The 13,756-nt window shown below is 41.7% G+C and overlaps 1 protein-coding gene across 4 annotated transcripts in view; it reads left to right on the top strand.

Moving 5' to 3' along the window:
• ITGB2 (integrin subunit beta 2) overlaps nucleotides 1-13,756 on the top strand; it is a 170,399-nt gene that overhangs the window by 72,153 nt on the left and 84,490 nt on the right. For all 4 annotated transcript variants that reach the window (XM_073646550.1, XM_073646552.1, XM_073646553.1 and 1 more), the window contains exons 2-6: nucleotides 4,090-4,150; nucleotides 6,706-6,797; nucleotides 7,801-7,981; nucleotides 9,200-9,370; nucleotides 13,486-13,727. In XM_073646550.1, coding sequence (XP_073502651.1) covers nucleotides 4,093-4,150; nucleotides 6,706-6,797; nucleotides 7,801-7,981; nucleotides 9,200-9,370; nucleotides 13,486-13,727 — 744 coding nt within the window. In that variant the 5' untranslated portion in view covers nucleotides 4,090-4,092. The remainder of the gene's footprint in view (nucleotides 1-4,089; nucleotides 4,151-6,705; nucleotides 6,798-7,800; nucleotides 7,982-9,199; nucleotides 9,371-13,485; nucleotides 13,728-13,756) is intronic.

The following is a 13,756-nucleotide window of genomic DNA, read 5'->3' as shown; positions in this document are numbered from 1 at the left end:
ACTACCTCTTGAAGCTCATCAAGAGAACGCCAAGAGTGTGCAAAGCAGTCATCAACGCAAAAGGTGGCTATTTTGAAGAACCTAGAATATAAGATATATTTTCAGTTGTTTCACACTTTTTTGTTAAGTATATAATTCCACATGTGTTAATTCATAGTTTTGATGCCTTTAGTGTGAATGTACAATTTTCATAGTCAAGAAAATACCGAAAAATCTTTAAATGAGAAGGTGTGTCCAAACTTTTGGTCTGTACTGTATGTTTGTGCTTTCACATTAACCACTATCTGTGCAATAAATAAGTTAAAAGGAAGTTTAAAAGATTCAATAGTGTTTTTTTTTCTTGTATAGAAACAAAATATCTTACTTAGCATTTCTGTTTGAACACACAAAAAATATCCAGAAACAAAAACAAAACATGAAAGAAATATCATTTTTTGGGTTATCTATTTTTTTTTCTGACATTACAAATAATTATTTTTGTACACGTTTCTGACCATTGTAATGGGTTCACTGTTCTAATCATCTGGTCACCACATCAGCCTCCTAGAGACTCTCATTCTTGCTTACAGCGTGAGGATGGAATAATTCTGAAGCGTTGCCTGGTCTGTATGAGTCTATGAGCTCCTGGCCTAACGCTTCATAAGTATTTAAGTTAATGGCTTCTATGCCATTATTCAATTAACTTTTCTTTTGCCTTCAGACTTCGTTTTGTTTGACAATGAAAATTGCAACAAACTTTGTTTAACTAAGGCTGTGTGCCCACTATGCGTTTTTCAAGAGTTTTTGCCACGGAATTTCCGCAGCGAAAACGCTTAAAAAACGCATGCTAATACGTGCCCCATGGTCCCCAATGATAATCCGCATGTGCTGTGCACATGCTGCGGAAATTTCCGCTGCGGATTATCACTGCGGAAAAATACGCAGCATGTCCATTAATTTTGCGGACACGCAGCGTATTTACCGCCATTGACTTGCATTGAAACTCATATTATCCGTGTCAGCACATTTGTACACACGGCTATTATACAATTCTATGTGCAGATGGTACCCGGGTCTGGAGAAGAGGAGACTCTCCTCCAGACCCAGGTATCATAGAAACTGTAAAAAAAGAATTTAAAATAAAAAATAAAGATTATACTTACCTTACGATATCCCCCGGTATTTTCTCCGCTCCGTCTGGTCTGGGGACATCAGAAGGTAAGTATAATCTTTATTTTTTATTTTGTACCATTCTTATTCTTTTTTTTAAACTATTACTTGGTCACACTATATATGCCAGTTGCATGGATTTATATAGTGTGACCAAGTTGTCAAGCACTTTTCCAAGTGATGCTAAAATCGCTTGGAAAAGCGCTTGATAACCCGCATGCAGAAATGCATGCAAAAACACTTGACAAACGCTTCTACCTGGCATGAAAAACGCATTTAAAATCCGCATGCATTTTTCCTGCCAGGGAGAAGAGGAAAAAATCAGCAGCATTTCTGCATTGTGGGCATTTCGCCTAAATAAACCTTTAGAACAAAGTATGCATCTGTGGATCACATTTGCAATATATGTTTAATTGGACTATTTTAACATGTGCTACAAAGTATCACTGTTGAATTACATCTCTGGATAAAAATTTTGCTACATAACTCCCTGTTATCCCTTTTGCTATATAATTTTTTTCTAGTTTTCATTTTCTGTTAAAGGGGATCTGTCAGTAGGATCAACCCTTTTGAGCCCACTGTATGGGCATGTAGGTCATAGAAAATTCAATCAAATGATACCTTGATATCTGTGATCTGATGAAGTGCCTTTGCCTCTTGTGTCTCTTACTCTATTCTTTCAAGTATAGAGAGCAGCCAGCTTTCCGAAGAATGAGCATGTCAACTCTTTTAACCACTTCAGGGTTTTCCGAATCCTGAAGTGGTTAAAAGCCGTGACATAAGACATAGTATATGCAAAGTAGTGTCATTTTGACATTGATGTAGAATTGATGTCATTTTGACATTGATTGCAAACAAATCTTGTTTGCAATCAATGGCCCACATTTGTGGGAGTATTTTGTAGTATGGTAGCCCATAGAAAATATTGATTCTGAAGGTTTTCTGACAAATTTGTTGGGGTGTACTCATTTATGCTGAGGACTAATATAACTAAGTATAAAATCTTTCAAATAACTTCAGTAATTTACATAAATCTTGTTTACGCAAACAAAAAGAAAGCATTGGCATTTAATGTGCAATAGTATAAAAACAAGAACTAAAAAAAGGAAGGGGAGAGGTAAGGTGGATGAGGGATGGGGGCGGGGGGCACAAGGAAAATGAGAAAATAAGAACCAGCAGTTGATACTGACACGATGCGCTATGTTATGTAATTAGCCAAAGTAAAGACTGGTGCCTGACAAATGTGGCTGAGCATATGTGATCTAGGAGCCCCATCTTGAATAATTCAGGACACTTGCAAGCTGCACATTGGTCATAAAGTTATCTACAAGGGCTAAAAATTCTGAGAATGGGATGTGTTTTTTTCCAAGCATGGGCTATCATTTGCTTTGCTGCTCAAGAGAGAAGAGTGAGAAGTTTATATTGAGACCAAGTGGGTGATTTTTGATGCAATAAAGTTTCTCAGAGATCTCTAGTAAGAGGAGTATGGGACACAGAATGGGCTAGATTGACTAGAAGCAAATACACGTGGACAAGTCAATCACACATACGGCATTTCACCTTTGGAGATGCACCCCCTGAAAACTTTTAATTTTAATGCACCTTTTTGTATTGTTTTTATGCTGTGATATTATGCATTATTTGTATGCTGTGACATTATTGTGTACTATCCCTATACTGTGACATCACTGCTAATTTAAAGGGAATCTGTCACCAAGTTTTTGCTACCTCATCTGAGAGCAGCATAATGTAGGGACAGAGACCATGATTCCAACAATGTATCACTTAGTTTACTGGGTGCAGCAGTTGTGACACAATCACAGCTTGTAGATGTAGCCGGCAGCTGAGCTCAGAAAGCTAACCCCGCCCACACCACAGCTTTCTGTGTACATTGTATATTGACAGTGAGCTGCTTGTCAGAGAAGGGGGTGTGGTCAGACCAGGGCTCATGTGCACTGTGGTCACAGCAGAGATAATCTCCCGGTGATACAACCTTCATTGTCAGTAATCAACAGCACACAGCCTGATAAGTCACACATCACTGAATTCAGTGTCTCAGCCCCTGCTGTCCTCAGATTAAACAGCAAAAACCTGCTGACAGGTTCCCTTTAATCCTGAGTAAATTATCCTTGCACAGTGACATACTGATGTGAAATATCCCTCATGCTGACATGGGCATAGTTTTGATTTCTGTGTTGTTTCTTTATTGCATTTTAAAACTTGTCCAAGATATGGTTATTTTTATAAAGGCAGGGAAAGGTTAGAAAAGAACATAGCAAGCATTATTTATCCATTTAATGCCATGCTCCTACAGAGTCAGTTTACTTTCCTGCAACTGATCACATGCTGTTTACCCAAGTGACTGCTGCAGCCAATCACTGAGAGGTGATGCCTCTATGTATGGCGCAGAGACTGCTGAGGCCAGTTATTGGCGGCAGTGGTCATGTGGGTATTCGGCATGTGCTCATGTACAGGGAAGTAAACAGAGACCGATAGGGACAAAAGGAATTTGTCTTATGAGGACTACCCCTCTCCAAATGTCCTGGTAAGGTACTGTATATGGACATCATTGGTCAAGATTGTTCTCTGTGAGCTAGAACAGAAAGCTGATTTTGACAGCCATGCTTTGTAGGGGGAATGTTTGGTCAAACACAGCTCTTACACCCCACATATCCAGACTGGTTTATAAAAGTTTTCATTAGAAAAAAAAAGTTAAATACAGAATTTGGTTATAAATGTATAATTTTTGAATAGTATTTTCTTATTAGTTTGTTTATTGTCCAGTGCAATTCTTGTATCTGTAATTAAAAAATGTTCTACTAAGCTGGAAAAATCCACTGTGTTAATGTTCAATATTATCTTGATGAAACAGAACTTAATTAATGGGATTCAACATCAACTTGTCTGTCTTTGGTATAACAAAGTATTTGTTTATTTCAGGAAATGTTGTGGTGCATTGTCTTCCTGGTAATTCAAGCTGAAATATTCAGTTCCCGATTTGGTGAGTATATTTTAGGAAAGGAGCGCCTAAAAGGCAGTGATGTGTTTTACAAGCAAAATCAATTAGGGTACGTTGAGACTAAAGTATTTTTTCTCCTTGTGCTGTGTGTGGAAAACTGACAAATCATGGACCCAATGATAGCCTATGTGTTAGTTCACATGGACTATTTTGCAGCATGTGCTAGGCTGGACCAAATTTCGGACCAGAGCATAGCATGTAAAAAGCGGGCAGCTCCTGCATCGGGCACAGGAAGCACGTTCACTATTTGTGGATCTGACTGGTCTGATAAATTAAGTGGATCAAGTAAATGTTCCCTTATAGGCCGGTGTCACACCAGCGTATGGCATCCGAGGCGAGAGCATGGGATGCGATATGCTAATGGCCCTCTGCTCCTTCTCTGCTGCGAGCAGGAGCCGAGGGTCAGTGCTCTGTGCTCCCATCCTCTAGCAACAGAGGATCGCAGCACAGCTGCGGAGGAGACAGAGAAAGTAACTTATCCATCTCCTCCACGGCCTGACTCGGCGTATCGGACTGCGCTTTGATGACATCTGATTGCAGTCCGATGTTTCACTCGCACCCATAGACTTGTATTCCATTAGAGTCCAATCAGTGATGGGCGAAGTTATACAGTGCTCATGAATATAGACTGTAACGGGCTGGGTGGTGGAACCACTGTGCTGTGGCCCGAGGAGAGCCAGGAGGGGTGTGACTAGGGACCTCATCAAATCTGACCTCGGATGCACGGCGGGAGACAAGGGAAGCAGGACCAGGTGCTACTCTGGGACTGACCTCAGGTGGATGGCAGCTGACCCCCAAGGGACAGGAGGCAGGCACGGCCAGGAACAGTTTATAAGCTGATACTGCTGGCATAGTGACAGGGACACCAGACACATGGGCAAGCAGGTACAGGTGGACACGACTTATAAACAGGCAGGCTGACACGCCTGATAGACAGGCAGACTGGCATGGCTGATAGACAGGCAGCTAGACAGGTATACAAGCACTGGGACCTGAGAATTAACAAGAGTATTAAAGGGAATCTGTCACCCCCTGGGAGAGATCAGACCTCTACTATGATCATACAGGGTATAGAAAAGTAAATCTATACTTACCTGTATGGCCCATAGTAGAGGTTTGATTGCAGAGAAAAGTGTTTTTCTAAACTCTGTTTTCCACAGGCTTGGCGTCCGGAGGACACCAAGAAATCCCCGCCTGTTTATTATTCCCCATAAATCCCTGCCTATCTTCTTATTATTCCCCTAAATCCCCGCCTATGTGACTAATTACCATATTCCCCCCCTCCCCTGTGACATGCACTTTGCTCCCTGACTTCCCCGGCATGCGCAAAGCGCCACTCACATAGAGGTCACATAGAGCGTGCTTTGCTTCATGCCGGCACCGTCTGCTTGTGCTCTGCGCCGCAGGGCTCTATTGCTCAGGCGCCGGGAAGTGACAGTGACTCCCCGGCGCCTGCGCAATAGAACCCTGCGGTGCAGTGCACGGAGAGATGGAGCCGGGATGAAGCAAAGCGCGCTGTATGTGAGCAGCGCTTTGCGCATGCCCAGGAAGTCAGAAAGCACAGTGCACGTCACAGGGTCTGTCACAGGGCCCTCTGACGTGCAGGGGAGGGGGGATATGATAATTAATCACATAATCTGTGATTTAGGGGAATAATAAACAGAGAGGCGGGGATTTCTTGGCGTCCCCTGGACACCAAGCCTGTACAAAACAGAGTTTATAAAAACACTTTTCTCTGCAATCAAACCTCTACTATGGGACATACAGGTATGTATAGATTTACTTTTCTATCACCTGTATGCCCATATTAAAGGTCTGATATCGCCCAGGGGGTGACAGATTCCCTTTAAGAACAAACTTACAACGTTGCATAGGCACCTCCATTTTGGAGGAGGTGCCTTAAATACTAAGTGTCCTCCAGCAATTGGCTGGGGACACTTTAGGGCAGCGCGCGTGGGCCCTTTAAGAGACAGGGAGCGCGTGCGCACTAAGCACAGTGCCCAGGGATCTGTGCGCCATGCGTATACCCTGGGCAGCGTCAGAGCAGGATGTGGGAGGATTAGCGGTACACTCCGGCCGGGGGTCCCGGAGGTGAGTCGGCGTCTCTGCCAGGGGGAGAGAGGCAGAAGGCAGAAACGCCGGCGTTACACAGAGGACTACATGGCAGCAGGTTTACTAGTCCTCTAGTGATAATCTCCTGCTGATAAAACTGTGATTTTATAAAAACTATAGCAAGCAGACATGTAAGTGACACATTGGTGGAATCAGGTTATTTGCACCTACATTATGCTTCTCTCAGATTAGGTGGCAAAAACTTGGTGACAGATTGCCTTTAAAGGGGATCTCCTACTCCCACCTCTGATTCGCACCATTTTGTAAACTGAAATTAGGACCCATTTTCAGAAATAGGTGGGTGTCTAAAGAAAATGCAAGCTAAAAATGAAATGAAAAAAAAAAAAGATGCAAAATGCTCTTTTATGAATACAAACTCAATATTATGCAATATAATGAAGCCGATGAATTACATTTCTTTACAGTCTCTACAAATAAAGTATGTACAAAGATTAAAGCAAACACCTGTCAGGAATGTATCCAGTCGGGTCCGCACTGCTCCTGGTGCAAGAAAGTGGTAAGTTTAATGGGGTTACACATTTATCAAAAATGATACCCAAAAGAAAAGAAAAAATATCTACAAGAAACATTAAATATTTTGTTATTTTCCAGCTTTGCTTGGCTCCTTTTAGAATTGTTCTGTAGTACTGGACCACCACTTTCCCTATAAGCAGTATTCGGACACCTCCACATTACATCTACAGGAGCTTTTATGATATCAAATTCTAAATCCTACTGATCATCCTTCGGAATTGACAACCAATGAATGCTCAGTAGAGCAGGGACTAGCCCAGACCCTGAGGTCACCGATGATGCTTCTTTCAGGGCACTGACCGCAGCCTTTGCCCTCTAATGATGTGTCACTTGAGTATCCCTAGCATATATTGGGGGTTCTCAAATTAAGTGTCATCAAACAGGAAGTAGGTAAAAAAAAACAAAAAAAACTATAGCATAGTGAGTAGTGATGAGCGAGTATGTTCTTTTAACCCTTTCTGCGAGCATGCTTGGGTGCTCACCGAGTATCTTCAGCGTGCTCGGGTGTTATGTTTGAGTCACTGTGTGTGCATGATTTGCGACTGTTTGACAGCTTTAATACATGTGAGGAAGGCATTCCTCACATGTATTAAAGCTGTCAAGCAGTCGCAAATCATGCACACACAGTGACTCAAACATAACACCCGAGCACGCCGAAGATACTCGGAAAACACCCGAGCATGCTCGTAAATCTCGAGTAACGAGCATGCTCACTCATCACTGTGAACGATGGGGAATTTTTAATAAAAGTATATTATAAAAAAGATTACATTTAATATATTTAAGATTAAAATAAATGTTAATTTCAGACCTCCATTCTAATAATATTGTAAAGACATTGTGATTCACTTCTAGCAAACCGAGCACCGTAAAGTATGTACTGCTTAGATCTGCTTGTTATTCTAGTGCTTGTTAAGGAGTTTCTTGTGTTTTACATAACTCAATATTTGTTATGTTGCCTAATTTCATTAATATCTGATTTTTAGAACTTCACAAAACCAGGGGAACCCGACTCGGTGCGATGTGACACCAGTGAGAAACTTCTCAGTCTCGGCTGTAAGGGAGATATCATTGAACCTAGAAGTGAAATTCTGTTTATAAGGAAGCCACCCCTCGGTAACAACGTACAGCTAACACCTAAAGAGATTGACTTGCAATTGCGACCAGGTAAAACAACCCCTAAAAAGCTGAAACAAAATGGAAATTACTTTTCTTAAATTATTAAAGGGAATGTTTTATCAGAAAATGACTTATTGGCCGATTCTGCAGATCCATTGACCTGTAAATAAAATGTTCTTTTAGGCTAAGTGCCCACGATGCAGAAATGCTCCGGATTTTTCCTGAGCGTTTCTGCATTTCCCTGGCAGAAAAAACACATGTGGATTGTACATGCAGATTGTACATGCGTTTTTCCTGCCAAGGACAAGCGGAAGTGAAGCGTTTTGATAATGAGATTTCGCATTCGGGTTGTCAAGCGCTTTCCCAGCGATTTTAGCATCACTTGGAAAGGGCTTGACAATTTGGTCACACTATATAAATCCATGCAACCGGCATGGATTTTATATAGTGTGACCAAGTTTGTTAAAAAAAAGAATAAAAATGGTAAAAAAACAACAAAAAAAACCATATACTCACCTTCCGATGGCTCCTGGTCTCCTTATCCAATGTGTCCGGTCTCCCTGGTGTCTCGCGGTTGTGTAAAAGGACCTGCCATGACGTAATTTAGTCATGTGACGGGTCACGCGACCGCCGGCGTCAACGGTCAGGTGACCCATCACATTACTAAATGACATCATGGCAGGTCCTTTTAGACCATCGCAAGCTGCCGGCAAGCCAGGACGCATCGCTATGGAGACCAGGGGGCCATCAGAAGGTAAGTATAATATATATTTTTTATTTTAATTCTTTTCTTTTACAGGTACTATGGTACCCGGGTCCAGAGGAGAGTCTCCTCTTCTCCAAACCCGGGTACCATCCGCACAGTGAATCGCTTAATATCCGCATGTGCACATGTAGTCATGCGGATATTAAGCAATTCAATGCAAGTTAATGGCGGTAAAACCGACGCGATTACGCAAAATAATTGGTAGTGCTGCAGATTTTTCCGCAATGATAATCCGCAGCAGCAATTCCACCGCAGAAACACTTAAAAAACGCATAGTGGGCACACAGCCTTACATTAATTCTTCTTTAAAATAAAACTAGCCACTTCAAATATCTTTCTAGTAGACTGCATCAGTGGCTGGTGATCACTTCTTTGGTATGGAGGCTTTATCTAGTAACTCAATAACTTTCCCTAACTATCTTGTTGGCCATTACATTCAGTCTATAGGACCACTGTATACCTTATATATGTAAACTAATATTGTTTTGTAACATCATCAGATGAGACCGGAGAATTTGATGTCACATTTAGAAGAGCAGAAGGCTATCCTGTGGACCTCTACTACCTCATGGACCTTTCCTACTCAATGTTTGATGATCTGCAGAATGTAAAGACGCTGGGGACCCAGTTACTTGCTGCCTTGAATAGCATTACCAAGTCTGCCCAGATAGGTAAGAATTATTTGTGTACTGTGTTTTCATTCAAATTACAATTTAGGAGCATGAATTGAGCAAAGAATAATACTAGCGGACTTAAAAATGTATGTATCAATTAACGTCATTAAGGACTCCCTTTAAAGCTCCTTTATAAATTGTTGCACAAGAAAATCTACTCGTATATTCAGTAATATAGTAATGAGCTTCTATTTTTTCTAGTGAGTTTTAGGAAAGCTGGGTGACAGTTCCGGTGGAGTTATTTTGACTGTCACCCAGCTTGCCTTCAAGCAAAAGCGACTAAGAAATTATTAATTAGCTTTTTTAATAGAAAAGGAGAGTTTAAAAGGAATCTGTCCGCAGGGTTTTGTTATTTAATCTGAGCGCAGCATGATGTAGGGACAGAGAACCTCATTCCAGTGATGTGTCACTTATTAGACTGCTTGTAGTAGTTTCAATAAAATCACTGTTTTATCAGAAGAAGATTATCTCTAGAGGACTAGTTGTCTCCTGCCATGTAGTCCTCCTGCTCTGTGTAACTCTGCCCCCACCACTGATTGGCAGCTTTCTGCCTATGCACAGTGCACACAGAAAGCTGTCAATCAGTGGTGGGGGCGGGGTTATACATGGCTCAGCATTTAGAGAAGTCGTAGACTCTGCGTGACCCTGAGAGTCTGAAGAGCGGTGACGTCACTGAGAAGAGGAGCAGAACAGTGCTGGATACCTGAGAAGGCAATGGTAGGTGAGTATACTAACACACCCTGCAGTACATGCACATATGCCCAGATTGAATGAGAAAACAAACAACACAGGAGTGCTTCTTTAAAAAAACGTAGTATCCTAAGTTATCCAGAATTAATTTCTTCGGTCTGTAGATGGAGAAAAGGAGGGGTTAAATGTTTGCTTCATTTTTAATTTAGATACTTTGTAGCCAAAAAATAGTGCACTTAGCCTTTCACCTTTTTATGATGACCAAAAATGTACACACTGGCATTTATTAAGATTATGAATTTTTAATAATTTGTATTACTTATTTACTTTATGAAAGTAATTATTGATATACAATATGTGTTACTGCTTTTCTGTTTGTTATATTGCCTTTGTTATGTACTTATAGGGAACCTGTCAGTGTCATCATGTTTTTCGTCTTCTCAATAACTCCCACCACTGTATTATGAGTTTTAGGCGCTTCGGAATTTATTTTGTTTTAAACTGCATCCAACCTATATACAGTATGTCCAAATCTAATTGTCTCTTTTTGTATTTAAATCAATACCGAGTCGTCTGATGCATAGGGTTTGACCATTCTTGGCATCTCCTGTAATATTTTAAGATCCAGACTCCTTGTTTGAGTAATGTGAATGATACCCCTTATATTATCCACTTTGCAATATTACTGTACACCTCAAGGCTGGATCCTGGTTGTCCCTGTTTGGGGTAATCCCACCCTTCAACTTGGACCCCTTTGCCCTATGTGCATTGAACACAGTGCTGTAACTAGAATCTGATGGGTCCCAGTGCAATATTTGGACCGGGATCCCCCATCCAATCCTCCATAAAGTATAATGCACCCCATAGTCATCCATAAAGTATAATGCACTCCCATAGTTATCCAATAAGTATAATGCACCCCATAGTCATCTATAAAGAATAATGCCTCCCCATAATCCTCCATACAGTATAATGCACCCCATAGTCATCCATAAAGTATAATGCACCCCCATAGTCCTCCATACAGTATAATGCACCCCCATAGTCCTCCATACAGTATAATGCACTGTCATAGTCCTTCATACTGTATAATGCACCGTCATAGTCATCCATAAAGTATAATGCACCCCATAGTCATCCATAAAGTATAATGCACCCCCACAGTGCCCATATACAGTATAATGCATCCCCATAGTCATCCATACAGTATAATGCACCCCCACAGTATCCATACAGTATAATGCACCCCATAGTCATCCAGAAAGTATAATGCACCCCCATAGTCCTACATACAGTATAATGCACCACCATAGTCATCCATAAAGTATAATGCACCTCCATAGTCATCCATAAATTATAAGGCACCCTCATAGTCATCCATGTAGTAGTATGGCCACTGATTTAAAAAATAATAATCACCTTCCCATAGGTCACCCGCAGTGCGTGTCGTCTTGCGAAGCCGGCAGCCGACTTCAGTGTGCGACATCAGCTACTGTCCTCTGACTGACTGCAAGCATGTATTGTGGCGCGCGGACCCAATGTGTCTGTGCGCCGCAATGCACTTTAACTGGATGTTCTTCTGAGGACGCACATCTAGTTGAAGTTTCTGCTGATGTCGGCGGGCCCCTGACCCGCCTGGCCCGGTCGCATCGGTGATCGAAGTCGTTACGCCCCTGATTGAGCATAGCCTATATGTCTGATGGAGGGTCTTCACCCGAAACATTAACATAATACTATACATAACGCAATATAACCAATGGATATGAAATACTAACAATAAATCCTATTTGAAGCATGTCCAAGTGCCTCCAGAAGTGCAGCTACTTCACTCTGTCTTCATTGACTTAATGTCTGATACTCAGAGAGCCATTTAAATCAATGACAATGTGCTTAAATTATTTTTCCATATTTCCAGCAACAGTAATTTCTAGGCAGTGCCAATTAGCTTCAGCCCTTATATTCAGGAAAGCAGTGGTGGTTTTCGATTTCAGACAAACATAAATTTCACTCATTATGACTTGATTTTTCACTTACAAGAATCTGTCATTTCTCCTGATATGTCCGTTTTAATAAGTAATTGTATTTCTCATTATGTAACAATTCCAAAGTATATTTTCTTAGAACTCTACATTGTTCCTTTGTTATTCCTCCTATAATTTTATGAATTAAGTGACAATTGGGCATTACCAGTTGGAGGGGCGGGGTGCCTGGACACTCTGATACTGTCCAATCAGAGCTGACAGAACTGAAGTGTGTAGGGACAAACTTCTTTGATAAAGGGAATACTACCACCCAGTTGTCAATATATTAGTAAACTTTTTTTTAGGTGGAAATAACAAAGAATGACGCAATTAATAAGTATTCCCCAGAATTATTATTTTAAGTAGAATACGAGTATTAACTAAAATGACATGTCATGAGGGTTATATGAAAAAGAAAGAAAACATAAAGCATTCATCTGACAACCCTTTGAGTGTTTTAAAAGGAAATTTTAAGCAGGTTTTAAGCAGGTTTTTTGCTAATTACGTTTTTGCAGAGAGCCTGATTCCAACAATGCGTTACATGCTCAGCAGCTTGCTCTAGTTTGAATACAAGCAGTGTTTTATCAGCACATCCCCATCACTGATTGGCCGCTTGCTGACAATGCACAGTTTACACAAGAAGCTGCCAGTCAGGGGTGTGGCTGGGGTTATACACAGCTCAGCATTCACAGCACTGCTAAATGATTCCAGAGAAAACAGGGATTCTATCAAAATTGCACCATTAAAAACCCTCTCAACACTAAATATGCTGGAGCCTGCTTTTCCGAGTATACATCACAGAGGCTGACCACCACAGTGACCCATATCTCCCATCCAATTCCTGTCCAGTTGCAAGTCTACAGAGCCTAAGAACTAACAGGCAGGTAGTTACACACTACCTGCCTTTTGTGCCCAGCGCCGGTCTCTGCCGGCACAAACCACTCACAGATTGCTCCTGCCGGAGATTGTGCAGCTTCCACTGATGTCACATCGACAAAGCAGCGGCTTGTCTTTCGGTCTCCTCTGCCGACATAATGCTGATTGACAGATGGGTCTCGTTGCCTAACTGTGGGGAGCCAGCTGTCAATCATCATGGTGTCGGCAGTCACGGACAGTCAACAGAGCTGAGTGGAAGAAGAAGAGCTGCTCTGTTGAACTGGAGCTGCTGAAACGCCGGCAGGAACAGTCGGTGACAGCTCTGGACCAGCGCCGGGTACAACAGATAGGTAGCTGCCTCTGTTAGCACCTACCTGCCTTTTAGGCAGCTATCACCAGAGCCATACTGTTGTGTGTATCTATACAGTATTGCAGTTTATACTCCTCTGAATCCCTATAAAAATGCATCTTAGTAATCAGTCTCTCAGAGGATATTTAATTGTGTCCATCTGTTAAATGATCCAGGTTTTGGTTCCTTTGTGGACAAGACCGTGCTTCCATTTGTAAGCACACATCCAGAGCAGCTGAAGCATCCTTGTACAAATAAAAGTGCACCCTGTCAGCCACCGTTCTCTTTCAAGCATATCCTCAACCTCACGGGAGATGGAGACAAATTTAGAGATCAAGTTGGGATGCAGCTGATATCTGGAAACTTGGATTCCCCGGAAGGCGGCCTGGATGCAATGATGCAAGTGGCAGTGTGTGGGGTGAGATGAATATTTACTCGCTGATACAT

The sequence above is a fragment of the Phyllobates terribilis genome, unplaced genomic scaffold, assembly GCF_046119375.1.
Source record: "Phyllobates terribilis strain yellow unplaced genomic scaffold, ASM4611937v1 Scaffold_9__5_contigs__length_417890890, whole genome shotgun sequence".
NCBI lineage: Eukaryota > Metazoa > Chordata > Amphibia > Anura > Dendrobatidae > Phyllobates > Phyllobates terribilis.
The sequence above is the reverse complement of the archived record's forward strand: the minus strand, read 5'-3'. Positions and strand labels throughout refer to the sequence as shown.